Source organism: Hypanus sabinus, chromosome 5 (genome assembly GCF_030144855.1).
Source record: "Hypanus sabinus isolate sHypSab1 chromosome 5, sHypSab1.hap1, whole genome shotgun sequence".
NCBI lineage: Eukaryota > Metazoa > Chordata > Chondrichthyes > Myliobatiformes > Dasyatidae > Hypanus > Hypanus sabinus.
In genome coordinates, this window is record NC_082710.1 from 114,661,742 (window position 1) to 114,682,143 (window position 20,402).

At 38.3% G+C, this 20,402-nt stretch overlaps 1 protein-coding gene across 9 annotated transcripts in view; it reads right to left on the reverse strand.

Moving 5' to 3' along the window:
- LOC132394341 (glypican-5-like) overlaps positions 1-20,402 on the reverse strand; it is an 855,183-nt gene that overhangs the window by 813,782 nt on the left and 20,999 nt on the right. For all 9 annotated transcript variants that reach the window (XM_059970368.1, XM_059970369.1, XM_059970371.1 and 6 more), the window contains exon 2: positions 17,378-17,539. In XM_059970368.1, the coding sequence (XP_059826351.1) occupies positions 17,378-17,539 (162 nt within the window). The remainder of the gene's footprint in view (positions 1-17,377; positions 17,540-20,402) is intronic.

Genomic DNA, 20,402 nt, shown 5'->3' on the forward strand with positions numbered 1-20,402 from the left:
CTTCCTTTTTACTCAGGCGTCTACTCCTTCCTTTCCAGTTCTGAAGAAGGGTCTCGACCTGAAACATCAACATTCTATTCATTTCCATAGATGGTGCCTGACCTGTTGAGTTCTTGCAGCATTTTGTGTGTGCCGCTTTCAATGAACTTTGCTGGTTTGGGGTACAATTCATTTCTAATTACATCATGCAGAAATAGGCTACTCAGTTCAAATGTGACTCTGTGATAACCATCAAAATCATATGCCATACATACTTGTGACTGCATACTCAGAGCATCACAAAATATCAAAAATCTTAACTTCCTGGAGCGAAACTGATGTCACATTTCATAATGCTACATGAACTGAATACGAAGCAGAAGGAAGAAGAAGTTACACTCATGAAAGGTGATGCAATACTCACAGACAAGTGAATCAACCTCATACAAGCTGTTTCACCAAAACAAATCTCCTGGAGTGGAAGCTTTGTCACACCACTTCAGAGCAACTATTTGTCAAAAGTTTTCAAAAATGATTCATAGTGCAATGCAAGGACAGTGAATAATAAAACAGATAGTAAATCATGAGCCTGTAGGCCTGTGTGGCTTGCCTTAGAGTTGTGGGCTTCTAGGTTTCTTGCGTAACTGAAAGCAAATTAAAAAAGGTACTGGATGATGCCATAGCAATGTTCAAGGATGGCACTGGAAAATGCAGTTAGGGGTAAAATAGTGTTAAATGAAAATGCCACACCTAAGATTTATAAAGCCTGTCTAGATCTTTATACCGTTCCTGGTAAAGTAGCCCGGGACATTGTGTAAGCAGAAGAGATGAGCTTCGTCAGCCATTCGATTACTAACTGAACTGATCTGTCACAACGTTGTGGGCTGAGTCTCTGTTCCTGTTCTACGTTCTAATATAAAACAATCTGAAAGTTTGCTGTCACTTGCACAAAATTCTTGATTACCTCCAAGGCACCTGAATAGCTTCAGCCACTACACAGAATCAGATCTGAATCCCAGTATCTAGCCACCGTCTGTTGACCTCACCTATAACAACAGCTGCAGTTAATGATGGAAAAAATGTTCAAGTACAATGACCTACCACAGACCAACTTCCCAAAACAGAAAACTCTGTAAAGTTCTGCATGCATCTCTATTATTTATTTTCTTGCTTGAGGGCCTCAGTAAATCTCTGTACTTGGATGAAAGCTTCTCACCAATTATTTGTAACTTCATGTGATCTTGCAGAGAACTTCTCCGCAACAAGTTTAGAGGACTTCAATAAGACTAGACAGAAACTTTTTTTCTAAATGTTACTTCTTCAGAATTAGACCACTTGTAGCTGAACACAAATATATATCCAGACTACTCATTTCACTCGAAGCAAGAAATTAAATTTTATTGAATAGAATGCATTTAATTGCATAACTGTACTGTCACCTTGCAACAGTTTAACTAAGCTAAAAATGACTTGTTGATGACTTTTATTTGTACTCAGCTTGCGAGGATTCTTGTTCAAAGGTCCAAAGATTATCAGCCAGCACTGAAGGATTCCAGTCGCCCGGATACCATTTCTACATGACCGCAATGTCCTGCTGAAAACTTTCACCAAGCTCATCACTGACAGCACCATGATTTGCAGAGAAGTCTAAATACGAATGCAGAAAATGAATCTTTAGTGACATGTTGTACTTTATGGTTTTGTATGCTTAAATCATGCTTCAACCAGCTGTACGTAGTTTGGTGCTCTGTAGTTGCCAATAAAATTTTCAAAAACATCCTTGAATGCCTTCCAAGTGATTTTCTCTAGTCCCACTAGAATTGCCTGACGTTATTGACCTGTTTGATTTGTGGATCAACAAAACTGCCTTCCTTAACCTTGGCATCAGTTATTCTGACTTGAATTATGAATTGAAATAATACATATAGCTGATTTCAAAAAACCAATGGTGTGTGAAAGGCAAATTTCATTATTAGCAGCCCAGAATCCATAAGATACACCCAAAAGTATTCAGGAAGCAAAATCTTTACTGTCCGGCATAATTACTGCATCTAACTTCCACTGGAATTAAAGCTAAGAATGGCCAACTAACAAAGACCTCGTACCATAGACTTTGATGAGTGTTAAGGAATGATGGCTGTTCTGTATTGTTCTGTATTTAGAAATCTCTAGGAAGGGGAATGGATGTTGTGGCTACAAATCCTCAAAAGAATGTCCAGGAATTAAGAATGACACTGCCAACACAGTTTGGGCACTCCGATTCTCCTCCTCTACCTCCAGACCCTATTGCAGTGTCTTAGGCAAGGATTAATGGTACTTCTGATTACACCTCCAATGAAGGAAGCTGTAAATGATTATTTTTGGTGACTAGCTGACAGCTCCCCTTAAACATCTGGATAAGAAGGATGCTTATGTGAGAATGCTGTTCTTGGACTACAGTTCAGCATTCAACACCATAGTTCCATCCAGGCTCGACCTTGGCCTTGACCCTGCCTTGTGCAGCTGGATCCTGGACTTCCTGTCAGTTCATCGGCAGATGTTAAGAGTGGGCTCCCTCAACTCCACCCCTGACTCTCAATACAGGAGCCCCTCAGGGTCCTCAATACAAAGTCCCCTCCTGTACTCCCTGTATGCCCATGACTGTGTCGCCACCCACAGCTCTAATCTGCTAATTAAGTTTGCTGACTACACTACATTGATTGGCCTTCAAGGAAGAAGTCATCTCTCTGACACAGTGGTGTCAAGAAAAGAATCTCTCCTTCAAAGGAGCTGGTTGTGGATTACAGGAGGATTGGAAATGGGCTAACCCCCATTGACATCAATTGATCTGGGGTTAAGAGGGTAAACAGCTTCAAGTTCCTCGGCATCTACATCACCGAGGACCTCACATGGTCTGTACACACCTCTTTCACCTCAGATGGTTGAGGAAGTTTGGTACGGGGCCCCAAATCCTAAGAACTTTCTACAGGGCACAATTGAGAGCATCCTGACTGGCTGCATCACTGCCTGGTATGGGAACTGTACGTCCCTAAATCACAGGACTCTGCAGAGAGTGGTGCGGACAGCCCAGCACATCTGTGTTGTTGTGAACTTCCCATAGTTCAGGACATTTACAAGGACAGGTATGTAAAAAGGGCCCGTAGGATCATTGGGGATCCGAGTCAACCCAACCAATATCTATTCCAGCTGCTACCATCCGGGAAATGGTTCTGCAGCATAAAAAGTCAGGACCAACAGGCTCCGGGACAGCTTCTTCCACCAGGCCATCAGACTGATTAACACACATTGATTTGAGTGTATTTCATATGTTACATTGACTGTTCTATTTATTATCAATTATTTTAAACTACAATGATTGCACATTGCACATTTAGACAGAGACGTAACAAAGATTTTTACTCCTCATGTAGGTGAAGGATGTAAGAAATAAAGTCAATTTAATTCCATTCAGTGGAGACTACCAAATCACATTTCACAGAGGTTGATGGCATTTTCCATCAAGCTCCTGTTTTTAATTTTTAAGGTACTTAGCTACATTTATAGAAGCAGAGACAAAAATCAAAATCCAAGAAAAAAAAAGGTGATGGACTATGCCGTAAGCCCAGCTCTTGGCAAGGTGCTATGCAGGAAATGGGAAAGGCAATGGAGGCTACCAATGAAAAAAGACTCTTGTGAGTTCCCTGGACATGGAGCACTGATCATGAAAATCACTAATGGCTGAGATTTTTTAAAAAGTAATTACAAGCACTAGTGATTCATGAAGAGCTCCAGGCTCTGAAGGGTAAATCAAAGCACATACAGTGCCTACTAAAGGTATTCACCCCCCTTCCCCAGAAGCTTTCATGTTTTATTGTTTTACAACATTAAATCGCAGTAGATTCAATTTGGCTTTTTTGACACTGATCAACAGAAAAAGTCTCTCTTTCGGGTCAAAGCCAAAGCATATTTCTACGTAGTGATCTAAATTAATTACAAGTATAAAATACAAAATAATTGATTGCATAAGTATTCGTCCCCTTCAAGTTCGTATTTAGTAGATGTACCTTTAGCAGCAATTACAGCCTTCAATCTGTGTGGATAGGGCCCTATCAGCTTTGCCCATCTGGACACTGCAATTTCCCTATTTTTTTTACAATACTGCTCAAGCTCTGTTAGACTGCATGGGGATCGTGAGTGAACAGCCCTTTTCAAGTCCAGCCACAAATTCTCAATTGGATTGAGGTCTGGACTCTGACTTGGCCACTCTAAGTCATTTTTAAGCCATTCCTATGTAGCTTTCGCTTTATGCTTGGGGTCCAATGTCGTGCTAGAAAATAAATGATCTTCCAAGTTGCAGTTCTCTAGCAGACTGCATCGAGTCTTCCTCCAGATTTCCCAGTATTACACTGCATTCATTTTACCCTTAACCTTCACAAGCCTTCCAGGGTCTGCTGTAGTGAAGCATCCCCAGAGCATGATGCAGCCATCACCATGCTTCACAGTAGGGATGGTGCGTTTTTGATTATATGCGGTGTTTGGTTTAAGCCAAACATAGTGTTTAGTCTCATAGCCAAAAATCTCAATTTTTGTTTCATCAGGCTACCGAAATTCATGCCTTCTGAATCCCGAGTCCCCCACATGCCTTCTGGCAAAATCTAGCCCAGATTTCATGTGAGTTTTTTTTTCCAAACAGTGGCTTTCTCTTTGCCACTCTCCCATAAAGCTACAACTGGTGAAGCACCCAGGCAACAGCTGTATGTGCAATCTCTCCCATCTCAGCCACTGAAGCTTGTAACTCCTCCAGCTGTCAAGTGGCCTCCTTCACTAGTCCCCTTCTTGCACAGTCACTGAATTTTTGAGGATGGTCTGCTCAAGGTAGATTTACAGCTGTGCCATATTCTTTCCATTTCTTAATGATTGATTTATCCATACTCCAAGGGATATTCACTAACTAGGAAATTTTCTTCTATCTATCTCCTGATTTGTGCTTTTCAATAACCTTTTCGCAGAGTTGCTTAGAGTGGCCTTCTGTTTTTGTGGTGTCATTTTTACCATTATACTGAATGCAGTAGCAGATGGGCTTTCCAGATATACGTGTACTTTTACTACAATTGAAGCATCTTGATTGCACATGGTGATCTCCATTTAACGAACTATGTGACTTCTAAAACCAATTGGCTGTACCAGTGATGACTTGGTATGTCATATTAGAGAGGAAGGGAGGAATACTTATGCAATGAATTATTTTGTGTTTTATATTTGTAATTCATTTAAATCACTTTGTAGAGATCTGTTTCCACTTTGACACAAAAGAGTCTTTTTCTGTTAATCTGTGTCAAAAAAGTCAAATTAAATCCATTGTGATTCAATGTTAAAACAATAAAACATGAAAACTACAAAGTACTCAGGACATCTTCAGGGAGCGGTGTCTCAGAAAGGCAGCATCCATTACTAAGGACCTCTAGCACCCAGGGCATGCCTTTTTTTCCCCACTGTTACATCAGGTAGGAGGTACAGAAGCCTGAAGGCACACACTCAGCGATTCAAGAACAACTTCTTCCCCTCTGCCATCCGAATCCCCTCAATGGACTTTGAATCTTTGGCCACTACCTCACTTTTTTAAAAAAATATATAGTATTTCAGTTTTGTACATTTTTAATCTATTAAATATGCGTATGCCATAATATATTTTACTTATTTTTTTAAAAAAATTATTTATTATTATTTTTTTCTCTCTGCTAGATTATGCATTGTATTAACCTGCTGCTACTAAGTTAACAAATTTCACATCACATGCCAGTGATAATACACCTGATTCTGAAATTTCCAAGGGGGTAAATATTTTTCATAGGTTTTTGTAAATGCAATATCCCAACCTCAACCTTTTCGGAGCTCACAGAAGTGATAAATCCTCATGCTTGCATTGGCTAAGCTCTGTTGGGGGAATTTGTTTTTGTTAGGGAGGCTTAGTGACTACCACTCAAAAATTATAATGATTAGCAAATCTTATGAAATAGCACAGCATGGCACTATTGCATTCCACTCTATAATTTTAAACACATTTCTAAAAGCAGCAAGAGTGTACAATAGAATTTTTTTTTAAACTTCTACAGGTTCAGTCCATAGAGTTCTAACTGTCACAGGGACAACCAGCATTTGTTTCCCACCACCACTATCCTTCAGTAATGATGATAAGCCACATCTATGAAACACCACATTCAATGCATCTGAAGTGTTGTTGAATGTGTGGCTGCAGGATTTTGGCATGGCCACAATGACAGAATAGCATGACATTCCAAATCAGAACAGCGTGCAGGCTTGATCTCATTGGCAGCAGAAGTCATAGGTTTAGGAGACATTAAACAAAACATCAACAATTTCTTTCCTCCTACATATAATATTCAAGCCACCGAATACCTCCAAATGGTTTGTTGCTCAACTTATTAATGTGTCTTATCCTACTTGAGCAATACCTCAGGATGACTAGTTTTCATTTTGGATCTGAAGTTCTATGGGAGCTGGTGAGACCAACTTCAGAACTACAGACTCTTCCAAGCACGTCTAACACATTTTTGGTACACAATGCAAACAAGGGATAACTTTAGTGGTGAAAGTGGATATACAAGGCTATCTATGAGGTGACAATTAGTCAGGCTCCTTTTCCTGGATTGTGTAGAACTTCTTGAGTGTTATTGGGACTGCTCTCTGAACAAAGTGTCAGCATGGCATCAGGTATCTTCCAAGAGTGTAAGAACTGATAGGAAACGTGGAATGTTGGGCATGCACCAAATGCCACATAATGCATGTGCCCTTGTGGCCATGGTGCAGTTAGCCATTTCAGGTTCTACTCACTGATGATTTGTAGAGTGTTGACATAATTGAGTAGGATATTCAATAATGTTACTGACATTGATTGTTAAAAGGTAATTAAGCTCAATCTTGTTCAAATCAGTTCATGTAGTGCAAATGGAATCAGCCCATGTCTGAAATCTATCAAGATCAGACTAATTGTGATCAAAGATTACTTCATTATCTGAAAACTTTCATGTGGAGCTCAATAAAGATCCCCAGTTCTGAATGGGAGAAATGTTATTGCTGAAACATCTCAAGATAGTTGGACCACCAATACCGATTGCACCATCAATATTACTGGGCTCTGGTGATGAATCTACAACAGCTGAAACATTCTTATTTATGCAAGGTTTAACTACTGGGAAAAGTTTTATCTCAATTCACATCAACTTCAATTTCATTAGCAGTCCAAAGTGTTACCTGCTCTTTTCCTTGAACATAGGAAAGAAGAGCACAGGAACAGGCCCTTCAGACTACCATAACTGCACCAATCATGCTGTTAACCTAAACAAATCCCATAAGCCTCCAAAATCCTTTATTCCCTGCCTATCCATGTCTGTCTGATGAGTCTTAACCATCTTTAACACACCTGCTTCTAACACCTACCCTGGCATTACATTCCACTCACTTAATAATCCCTGTGGGGAGGAAACAAAAAGTACTTTACTCAAAAACCTATGCCCTCTTGAATTTTATATGTCCACCCTAGGGAAAAAAAATACACTTAACACATACTCTCATAATTTTTACAATTTTCTATTTGATCATCACCCTTTTTCAATCAAAAAAAAATCCAAATTTATCCAACCTGTTCTTATGGCAATTATATTCCAATCCAGGCAGCGTCCTGATAAAATTCTTCTGCACTCTCATCAAGGTCTCAATTTTGTCTTTCCTGAGTGATGACCAGAAATGCATACTTTACAATATGCTGAATCTGGATGAACCAATGTTTTATGCAGCTCCTACATCATTTCCCAACTTTTATATTAATGCCTCAATCAATAAAGGGGAGCTAGTCATATGCTTTCTTTATCACCCTATTCACTTGTGTTACCACTTTCAGCAAGCTACTGACTTGGACACCAAGATCCTTCTGTACAACAGTACTATATAACAATTTCCTGTATAATTTCCTTTTAGGTTTGACCTCCCAAAATATATTCCCCTGTAATTCTAAAACCAGGGTTTCATCCATTTAAAGTGCTATAATTGAGTTATGTTGACAAAGAAATACAAATAATTTTCTTTTTACAGATACGATCCTATTATTTTGATATTTTCAAGTTGTGCAAAGTCTTTTTTTAAAAAATGTAAATGAGTGACCTTTACTACTATACTTCCTTTTACTTTTTTTCTTACAAAATAGGGAATAGAGAGAAAGTGGTGCATCAGATATAGTCAAAATATTGAGTCACCTGATGTTTGGTTGCATTGAGGAATGGTAGAGATTCCTGGTCTGTGATCAAGCAGAAAAAAGTCTTAGGAACATGAAACGTTAACTAAAGTTATGGAGGAATCTGAAAGAAGCACCTGAACTTTGTCAAATTTGCAATTTGGCTCTGAACATTTTTTTTTTAAATAATAGAAATAATTAGCTCCTCTGCTCATCAATAACAATGGTCCTGGATTTGGACATATTGGGATTGTTTCTTCCCACTTATCTCCAAATAACACCACATGCCTGGAAGTAGGGGTACGTCTTACAGACCTTTGCATCTACAGCCATTCAAGCAAGATCACGACTGAGCACCACTTTCCTGTTACAAACACATCTCTTAATTACTTTACATCAAATAATCCTTCACTGTCTTAAATATCTGTCTTATGGTTTAATATGCAGGGAGAAGGCAGGAGATTGAGTAAGGCAGGAAAGGGCTGAGGGAAACGGTTCTACATAATGAAATGGCGGAGCAGACTCCATGCGCCAAATAGCCTAATTCTGCTCCTGTGTCTGATGATCTAAATATATTTAGTAACTGAGACAATCCCATTGGGATACTCAAAGCTAAATTTATGATTCAACACTTTAGTTTTCTAAATAGGTAAGGTGCCAAGCCTTGGTGATTTGAATTCCATCAATACCTTTGCACACACTTGCAAAAGATGAAAACATCACTTTGTCTATTGGACATATGCTTTCAAGATTTACTTAGTGATCGTGGTTTTTGATTCTCACGTGTACCAAAATACAATGAAAAGCAACACACACAGATGCAAGAGGAACTTAGTAAGACAGGCAGCATCTGTGGAGGGGGATAAACATTTGAGGTTTTTGTCCAGTCAAGACTCTTCATCAGGACTGAAAAGTAAAGGCACTGAAGCCAGAATAAGGTTGGGGTGGGGGGGGGGGGGGGGAGAGTAGGAAAGGAGAACAAGATAGCAGGTGATAGGGGAGACCTGGCATGTGGGAAACTGGATATGAGGGGGAGGGGGATAAAGTCAGAAACTGGGAGGGGATAAATTAAAGAGGTAAAGGGTTGAAGAAAGAATCTAATAAGAGAGGACACTAGACCATGGAATAGAGAGGAGGAGGACGGGAATCAGAGAGAAGTGATGAACAAGTCAGAAGAGAAGGGGCAAGAGTGTAACTAGAACAGGGAAGAGAAAAAGGAGGAAGGAGGGAGAGGGAACAAATAATCAGAAATTACAGATCAACGTTCATATCATCAGGTTGGAGGTTGGACAGAATATGGGGTGCTCCTCCTCATCATGAGGGAGTGAAGGCCATTGTCTGACATGTCAGAACAGGAATCAGAATCAGGTTTATTAACACCAGCATGTGACGTGGAAATTGTTAACTTAGCAGCAGCAGTTCAATGCAATACATAATCTAGCAGAGACAAAAAATAAATAAAAACATAATAATAAATAAGTAAATCAATTACATGTATTGAATAGATTTTTTTTAATGTGCAAAAACAGAAATATTGCATTTTTTTTTAAAAAGCAAGGTAGTGTTCAAAGCTTCAATGTTCATTTAGGAATCAGATGGCATAGGGGAAGAAGCTGTTCCTGAATCGCTGAGTGTGTGTCTTCAGGCTTCTGTATTTCCTACCCGATGGTAACAGTGAGAAAAGGGCATGCCCTGGGTGTAGGAAGTCCTTAATAATGGATGGTGCCTTTCTGAGACACTGCTTTCTAAAGAAGTCAAATAGGGACAGGAAATAAAATTGAAGTGGGGAACCACCAAGAGATCCTGTCTTTTGTGGCAGACAGACTAAATATGCTCAAAACAAGGGTCTGCCAATCTGCATTGGGTCTGACTGATGTAAAAGAAACAACAACAGGAGCACCTGATACAACCGAAGACTCAGACAGACACACAGATGATGTGCGGCCTCACCTGGAAGGACTGTCTGGGACGCTAAATGGTGGTGAGGGAGGAAGTGTAGAGGCAGATGTAGCATTTGTCACAGTTGCAAGGATGAAATTCCAGGACAAGTGGACAAGGGAGTCACATAGATTCCTCACAACATGAAAATATTTTTTCTGTTTACATACCATCCAGACAGATCCTGCAATATATTAGTATACTAAAATAGAAAGAAGGAAAACAGAATGTAGAATATGGTATCACAGTTACAAAAAAAGTTCAGTGCAGACAGAGATATGAAGTACAAGGGCTACAAGAAGACACACTGGGAGATCAAGAGTGTGTTACTTAGTGCATGAGAGGTCACACCAAGAGTCTGATAACGTGGGATAGGCGCTTTCTGTGAACCTGGTTGTACATGCTCTCAACCTTTTGTATCTTCTACCTGAAGGGAGAGAGGGAAAGGATTGGAAGAGTTCTTGATTATATTGGCAGCTTTCCCAGTTTAATGGGAAGTATAGATGGAGCCATTGAAGGGGAAGTTGGTTTGTGTGTTGGATTTTGCTGCGTTCACAACTCTTCATAATATTTTGTGGTCTTGGGCACAGCAGCTATCACACCAAGTTGTGATGCATCCAGATAGCATGCTGACCATTGTGTAAAAATTGCTAAGTTCTGTCAGAAACAATCCAAATTTCCTTAGCTTTGAGCAAGTAGATGCATTGATGTACTTTTTTGATCACAGGATCCATGTGGCTGGTCCAGTTCAAAATGCTGCTGATATTTAGACACAGGAACTTAAAGCTCCCAATGACCTCAAGGCCAAAGTCAAAATCAAAGTACAAGTTGAATTTACTGTCATGTGCACAACTACACAAATGCACAGGTGTAATTAAAAATTTACTAGCAGCAATATCGTAGGCAGACAGCAGCATTCACAAGAAAAAGAAATTAGATATAAATTATACAATTTATTTTTACAATCAGAAATATAATTAGAACAGTAAAAAACCTAAATCCATTTTAGTGCAAGTGATCATAGTGCACTAAACTACAGTAATTGGAGTTTGTCATTTGGATCAAAAAAATGGTTGAAGGGAACCTGGTGTTGTGGGACTTCAAGCTTCCAAACTGGTAGCTACAACAAGATGAAATGGCACAGATGGTAGGGATATTAGATGATACACGTTGCCTTCCCAAGCAGTACCTCTAGTCGATACTACCAGTGGTGGGGAGGGATGGGACCATAATGTTTTCAGCACAGACCACTATTCTCTGACATTCATCTAACAAACTGCGATGCAACTAGTTTGACGTATTTGTACAAATAGCGGCAAGTACCCCCCACAGAAGTCCAGCATTAAGGTCCAAATTGCTGGAACTTTACTGTAGAGTTAATGAAGAATAAAGATACATGTAATCATCTTAATATCTGTATCACTCAGTAAATACCAATGGACTCTACCTTGCAGTTTGTCACATCGGGAACTCTAGGTTGATCAGCATAATGATGTTACGCTAACCATGTCCTTGGATAAAGCATGAAAGTTCAGTATCCTACACATTATCATCTCCATTGAAAATATGTTCAAATAAGTTTGATGCAGATTCTGAGTACTACATCGTACTATTGTTCATATTTGACAGAACAGGACTGGAAATAATGTTTTACTTGAGGTTTACTACAGTGGTACAAGTTTAGGGAGTTCTGAAACATGGAGAGAAGAAGGCATTGTTTTGCTTAGAAAAGAGGAAAACTAAATGGGAAATAGACTAAGTTCGAGATGAAAAATTAATTTTACAAAAGGAAACTATCTGTAGAAACAGAGAATTTGATTCCCCAAACTCAGTCCTAAATTTTAGGCTTAGAATGAGAGGTATTACTTGGAATTTTCAAGGCAAACGCTCAGCAAATTTATGTGATCCAAAATGTGCAGGTTGAAAGGACAGCACAAATGTAGGTGAAACAGTATGAAATGTACTTGAAGGGGGGAAAGAAATGCAGGGCTATGTTGAAAGGACAAGGAAATGACTAACTGGATTGTTGTTTCAAAGAAGCAGACTGTTTATCAAATTCCCATTAGCTGTTCAGCAAACTTGTATGTGCTCGTTTTCACACATTCAAATTTCAGCATGTCAAGGCAAGCATTATTCACAAAATTTTTGTCTATGCTCCAAATGCTGCCATTATATTTGGATGAGGATGTGTCAAACAAGCCTTTGAAAGTGTTTGCCATTGAATACTGAATTAAGCTGCTGAGTACTGAATCAAGCTGTCCCGTCCAAAGCATTTAACAATGATACTAAAATGAAGGACACAAGAAGCTACAGAAACAATGATTACAATCACTTTGATCAGATGTTGAAAATTCTGAGTACATTTTTCGAGCCACACAGAAAGTGATTATTTTCCGCATGCTAATTTGTTCAGAAATAAAACTAAGCAATTTGTCCACCATGAAAAATCTGCAGAAGCATGAGAAAAGTTACTTAAAAGGCTACAATAGGAAAGATCTCTTTGGAAATAGCATTCTAAACTAATTCAAGTGAGTTTTGTACACTTACAAAGTTAAAACACTTAAAAAAAATCTGCTGGTTTATTGTCAGGTCTATTTGTATGGACATTCAATCAAACATATGGAAATGACATGATGGACTACATTGCCTCGAAAGTCAACTGTATCTGTATTTGTTTGCTACATCATGCAATTGAAAGCCAACTTTTTTCCCCAGAATTGGTATTTCTGGGTCATTTTGCATCATTCCAAAACATTGACCTGGTAGTTCTGAATTAAATTATTTGAAAATAATATCTGTCACAAGCACTTGAAATGCTACTAGCAATGCCTACAATATTATCTGGACTGTTTATTATTAGGTATTCTTCAGACAAACATCGATTTTCCAGCAAAGTGCCAGACCAGAATAACAAAATAAATTGTACTTGTTTTAAGAAAGACAATGATAGGGAAATTAGAGCACAGTAATTATTTCTCTGCTTCACGCAGCGCATTATAGCCCAGTGCGTTATCAAAATTCGGTTCTGATGATTTCAATGATTACTTAAAAACAAGACATTCTAGAATAATATGTGCAGGGTTTAAAGTACCTATGCATATTTTCAAAATGATTGTTCAATAAGATGTGAAAATAACCAATCAAAATACAAACATGTCAAATAGCTGCCTACTTCATACACTACTTTAAAAACATGAGTATATGCACATAAAATAGGTTGGTTGCTTAATTTTACAAAGTCAAAGTTAATTCTATACAAAATTTGTATGAGTGGGATAGCACAATGTATTCGAACTACCGTGCAGTGAAATGCTTGCTGCTCTGAATTACAATAAACTACGCTCTTATGCCGAGAACACCACTTGGACCGTTTTGTTTTTTTGCACAAAGAAGTTAGAAATAGAGCGATGTAGACAGTTCCTTTCAGTACTGCAGAACATGATTTATTTACTTTTCTTTGTGAGAAAACTATAGAAAATCAATCCTACTTACCTGTGGATAGAATAACAAAGACCAAACTTATAAAAAGAACACCAGGACATAACTGTCATGAGAAAATCTGCAAACGCTGGAAATCAAAGTAATACACACAAAATGCTGGAGGAGCTCAGCAAGCCAGGAAGCATCTATGGAAAACAGTAAATAGTCAAGGTTTCGGACCAAGAGCCTTCATCAGGACTCACTCTTCGTCGTTTCCTTAGATGCTACCTCACCTGCTGAATTCCACCAGTATTTTGTGTGTATTACCAGGACATAGTTGCATAGTTAAATTTAGGTTTTGGCACTAAAACTGAGAGGATGATTTAATGGGTGAATTTAAATGTAGTAAAATACATAATTATTTCATTAATTTGTTTAAATCACTATTTTGAATTTGTGAAATTATAAACACAGAAACAAAATGTTGCTGAAAATGTTCCATGTGATGTAAAGTTAAGATGAATCCAAAGAGAAGATTGCCTGATCCTCGGAATTACACTCCGAACAATCACAGTGCAGTTAATGCAGGTCACACCATGAAACAGAATCTGTTATCACATTTATATTAAAAAAATGCTTATTACAGTGCCACCTGCAGGATTACCAGGTACACCGATATTTCAAATTCATGCATCAAATACGCTCAGTGGGAATTTTAATAAGTACACCTGCCTCACAATGCAGATATCTAATCAGCCAATCATGTACCAACAACTTAATGCATAAAAGCATGCAGACATGGTCAAGAGGTTCAGTTATTCTTCAGACCAAGCATCAGAACAGGGAAGAAATGTGATCTAAGTGACTTTACATCAACATGATTGTCAGTGCCAGACAGGGTGGTTTGAATATCTCAGAAACTGCAGAGCTCCTGGGATTTTTTTTTAAATAAACGCACAACGGTCTCTAGAGTTTAGAGAGAATGGTATGAAAATTTAAAAAAAAACATCCAGAGAGTGGCAATTCTGTGGGTCTTGTCAATGAGAAAGGTCAGAGGAGACAAAAGTAACTCAAACAACCACACAGTGCAATGGTGGTGTGCAGAAGAGCATCTCAGAAAGTACCACACGTTGAACCTTGAAGTGGTACTATGCCGTGTTTAGAGAGGACAGCATTAGCTTTGTGAGCTTGTGTTCAAAGAGCAGTGACATCTGTCACTAATAGCAGAAGACCACGAACATACACTCAGTGGCCACTTTATTAGATACAGGATGCACCATATAAAGTGACCACTGAGCGTATATTCTAGTCAAAAAATGCAGCAATCAAAAACCAGAATGCAGAAAGCTCTGTTCATTCTCATGTTAGTTTTAGGTTTTAATCTACAACTTACAAAAAAATTCAAAGCTTTTAATTTTTCTTGATTTTTTTTATACAACCATTTGCATACAATTTAAATTTGAGCAATATGGTGGGTCCTGCCTATTTGGGACACATAGAGACCAGTACATTTTGGCTCAATTAAGCAGATGCCCCAATTAGCCAAAGTTTCATGGAAACAGTTAAAAAGGTATAAAAAAGACAAACTATCGATTTTAAAGAAAGTACAGAACAAATAAAAACACCACCAATACTACTACTTCTCTAAAATTGTGCATTAGATCCTAATAGTTATCAACAGAGGAATGCATCCATTGTACACTGCAGCATTCTTCTGATTGACTGTAAATCAAGAAAAGCACAGACATCTAATGCAAATAATGGACTGAATTCATACAATGCTCTCAACAACTGCATCCTCCAAATCTTCATTTTCATTGTGACATTCAAGATGATTTTTGATACTCCAAATTCCTCATAGTTCCTAACTTGTTGAATAAGTGAAATAGCTTCATTTTCACTCTTGGCCATTTCTGGCATCTCTAGGCCCAAATGCTTGAAACCACAGAGAGCAAAACTGTTCTGAATTGTCTTATTGCCTTTTCCTCACCAAATCTTAGTGACAGATGTCACTGCTTTTTAAACACAAGCTCACAAAGCTAATGCTGTCCTCTCTAAGCATGGTGTAGTATCTAAAGACCACACAAGTGCACACAACTGATGCTAATGAGAAACTGTACAACTGTCTCCTTTACCAATTAAGCAGAATAATGTACCAAATAAACAAAGGGAATCCCGGCAATTTTTTCCAATTAGTTTCAGTTCTTTAAGAGTTGTCCCAAATAAACGACTACCCTAATTAACCAATGGAATCCACTGTATATATAAAAGTGACAGCACGTGGCTGAAAACTTGGAGCTCTGTGAAAATGCTGTATCCAGTTGAAGGAATGCCAATCCAATTTTGTATCAAGAAGTTGTTTTGGAGGAAGCAATGTTTCTTCAAGTTTAACAGATGTGAGCATTAGACGTTGCTTTGATGAAGTACCAGCTACACGTACCCAAATTCTCAATTTCATTGCAATATTTTATGCTTATGTACACTCCTTTAAAAAAAATACATTACTGTTAACGATCAGACTATTTTTACAGTAAGTTATATTTTTAAATCTTACAATGGAAGTGTTGTGATGCTTTTATATCCACATTTTCCTGTTTCTTTTGCTCAATATGAGGCATCAAAGTCCAATAACTGGAAATTGAAACTTTATTGTATCTCTTTTCCTTTAACTTTTCTAAATGCACCTAACAATCCTCTGCTTTTAGAAATTTAGTTATTGAAGTCTTTTATTGTCCATTCAGCATGCTTGCATCACATACTGCTGTGGTATTTTTTTTCACATTTTATTACCTTTGACTACCCAAGAAAACGTTAACACAAATTGTTTCTCACAAATACAGCAATATGAAATGACTACCACAGAAAGAAACTACACAGATCTAGCAGAAAAGTTTCTATTATTCTGAACCTCATCTTAAACAAACATTGCACTTAACACTGCATTCCTACCATTCCTATAAAAGTTTCTATGCAGTTGTTAAGAATGTTATAAAATGATTCAGCAATGTCACAATTTTTATTTAAAATGGTGTTCCAGATCAACAGGACATTCCCAATGTAATTATGTGTATAACTAAATAACATGATTATTCATTTCTGTCAGACAAATGAAATTCAGGAGATCAAAAGATGTAACAATTATTATCAAGCTAACAAGGGTTACTGTAAATATACAGTAAAACATGTTCATTACAAGAAGCATAAATTTAACTAACATACAACTTAAAGAAAGCTGTCTCTTTGGAATGGCAAATGTAACTTGAAATAAAATTTTCCTGAGACATCAAGGAGACTGTTCATCCTAAATGCTTAAGCCTTTAGTTGTAGAACCAATACAGTCGCAGTACTCACCTTGCCATAGAGAAGTCCCACCATTTGATTCTACATGAATTTGGATTGTACTAGACAATAAATATAATATTATTCAGATGAAAAACTATGCGCTTATGTAATATATTTCAAGTGTACCACTTGCAGATATCCAAGTACACTGTTAAACATACAAATCTTCACAACTGAAGTACCAGCCATTATGAAAATTAAACCAGTTAGGTTTATAGAAAAACCAAACATTAACATTCTTCAAAACCAGAAAAAGCTGACCAGACACACAAGAATAAACAGTCCATGTGTAAGGGTGAACCAAACTGATTGCTGCACAGAAGTATCATTCAAATTCATTTCCACATATTTTTCTGCAGTAATACAGTTATTACCTCAGGCTGCACACATTGTTGTGTTGGCAGATAATAAAGAGTGTAGTCAAAATTATAAACCCTTGAATGACTTCAATTGACACAGATTATTGGTTACCTTGAAAAGCAGCTGCATTCTGTGATATTAAAAATTTCAGAGCTGAGCTGGTTGTTCGAAGCAAACGTTGAAGATCTTGGTGAGCAGCTGACTGGTATCGATCTTCCATCTTTCTTGTGCAACACGTTTTGTTCTTTAGTGTGCATACCTGAAGACCAGACCCTATAGGCAAAATAGAAAAGTATAAAATTACATTTTCTCTATAATTAATGCAACATTGCATAGGCAAAATTATCTGGCAATAAACTCTGCAACTACAGTACACATCTCTATATCTATTTTTTTTACGCTTAAAATGTAGAATCTATCAAGCCTTAAGATGACAAGATGTAGTATCAGAAGTGTGCCAGTCGGCCCATCAAGTCTGCAATGTCGTTCCATCACGGCTGATTTTCATCCCTCTATAAAGACTAAGACATACAGTGGTGATAGAAAATGTGAACTCTGTAGAATTTGCTCTACTTCTACATAAATATGACCTAAAATGTGATGAGATCTTTCATACAAATCCTAAAGCTAAATAAAGAGAACCTGTTCAATAAATAACACAGAAGACATTATACTTGTTTATTTATTAATTGAGAAAAATTATCCAATATTACATGTAATTTTTGGAAGAAGTATTGGAACCTCTGGTATGATGCCTCCTATAAAAGCTATTTGGAGTCAGGTGCTCCAATCAATGAGATGAGATTGGAGGTGTAAGTTGTGAAGTGCCCTGCCCTTTTTTTAAAAAAGCACAATGTCATGTTACTGACAGAGCCTGCTCTTCTCAAGAAAGATCTGTTTATGTGCACCATGCCTCAATCAAGCTGACTTTCAGAGGACCTTAAAAGATTTGTAGAGATGCATGAAGCTGGAAAAGGCTACAAAAGCATTCCTAAAGGTCTAAATGTTCATCAGTCCACAGCAAGATAATTTGTCTACAAATGGAGGAAATTCAGTATCGTTGCTATTCCCCCTAGCAGTGGGCATCCTGTGAAGGTCACACCAAGAGCATGAAGTGCATTGCTGAAGGAGGTGAAAAGGAATCCAAGAAAAGCAGCAAAGACCTGCAGAAATCTGTTAAAGTCTTGCTACAGTCTCTGTTCATGTGCCCACTATAAGAAAAACACTAAACAAGAACAGTGTTCATGGAAAGACATCACGAAGGTAACCACTACTCTCCAGAAAAACATTGCTGCATGTCTGAAGTTTGCAAAGGAGCACCTGGAGGTTCTTCAACGCTTCTGGTGATGTTTTGTGGACAGATGAGACAAAAGTTGAGCTTCTTGGTAGACATGCACACTGCTATGGTTGGAGGAGAAAAAGCACTGCACACCAACACCAAAACCTCGTCCCAACTGTGAAGCATGGCGGAAGGAACATCACAGTTTGGGGCTGCTTTGCTACCTCAGAGCCTGGACAGTTTGCAATCATTGAGGGAACAGTGAACTCAAAATTGTATCAAGGTATTTTACAGAAGGACAGTGTAGCAGTCTATCACCTGAAGGATAATAGAAGTTGGATAATGCAACAAGACAATGATCCAAAGGACAAGAGTAAATCAACAACAGAATGGTTTAAAAGGAAGAAAAATTGTGTTTTGTAATGGCCAAGGCAAAGTCCTGACCTTAATCCTACAGAAAGGCTGTGGAAGGAGCTCAAGCTAGCAGTTCACGCAAGGAAGCCGACCAACATCCCAGAGTTGAAGCAGGTTTGTAAGGAGGAATAGCCTAAAATTCCTCCAAGCCAAGGTGCAGGACTGATCAACAGTTACTGGGAAGGTTTGGCTGAAGTTCTTGCTATACTAGTGGGTCACGCCAGTTACTGAAAGCAAAGGTTCACATACTTTTTCCAACAAATACATGTAATATTGGATCATTTTCCTCAATTAAACAAATGAACAAGTATTATGATTTTTGTGTTATTTATTTAATAGGATTCTCTTTATCTTGTTTTGGGACTTATGTGAAGATCTGATCACATTTTAGGTCATACTTATGCAGAAATAGAAAAAATCCTACAGAGTTCACAAACTTCCTAGCATTACTGTAGGAGTAGACTGTTGTGGAGATTGCTGTATTCTTATTGTTGTACAGACTAGATTCTGGTCAACACTGAACAAACCTACACCGGTACCCCATTTGGCACTATCATTAAAAAAACCGCTAAAAAGTATGACAATAGGAATCAAACTGAGAAGTTCCACGATGACTTGGTCAATTAGATTGCCTGTAGAGGGTAGTGGTGGAGTGGTGTTAAGGCTGATTTATACTTCTGCGTAGGCTCTACGCCATAGCCTACACAAGTGGCCTACGCCATTGTGAGTATTTATACTTGTGCGTTGGTGTGTCTGCGTGGCTCTGCAATTCATCCCCAAAACGCTAGTTGGTGATAGGGTTTCTCTGCCATTGTGTTGAGTTACTTCGTGTTGAGTTTCTTTGTGTACTTCAAACAATGGCGACTGAGACTGAGCGCATCATGTTGGAGTTCATAAATGTTGAACAAGTTACTTTTATTGAAATTACTGCAACGCAGAAAAGAGAGAGGATATTGAAGGAGATAGTGTGTATGACCATTGAACGGATTGAGGCGGAAGGAGGGTGAATTTTCTGGGCTTGTCCGGCCACTGAGAGACATGGATGAGGAGTTGCATTTCAAATATTTTCGGATGTCGGCAGGTAGATTTAACGATTTGGTTCATTGTTCAGAAGCAACCAGACATGCATAGGAGGAAATGCAATGCTACCAAGCGGACCAATCACAGTTGTTGCAGTCTGCGTCGCCACAACGCGTAGTTACATTTTTAGGGAGGTGCGCGTCAGGCTACAGCGTAGGGTAGATTTGATGCAGAAGTATAAATTGGCCTTAAGTCTGACTAATGGTCTGTGACAGCTGGTCTTCTGCAGGGATAAGTGACGGGACCTCTGTTATTGAAGACAACTATAAATTACTTGGACAATTATTTACGTCGGCTGACCAGTAAGTTTGCAGACGACACAAAAATTGCAGTTTTAGATCATCGGGATGGCTGTCAAAGGAT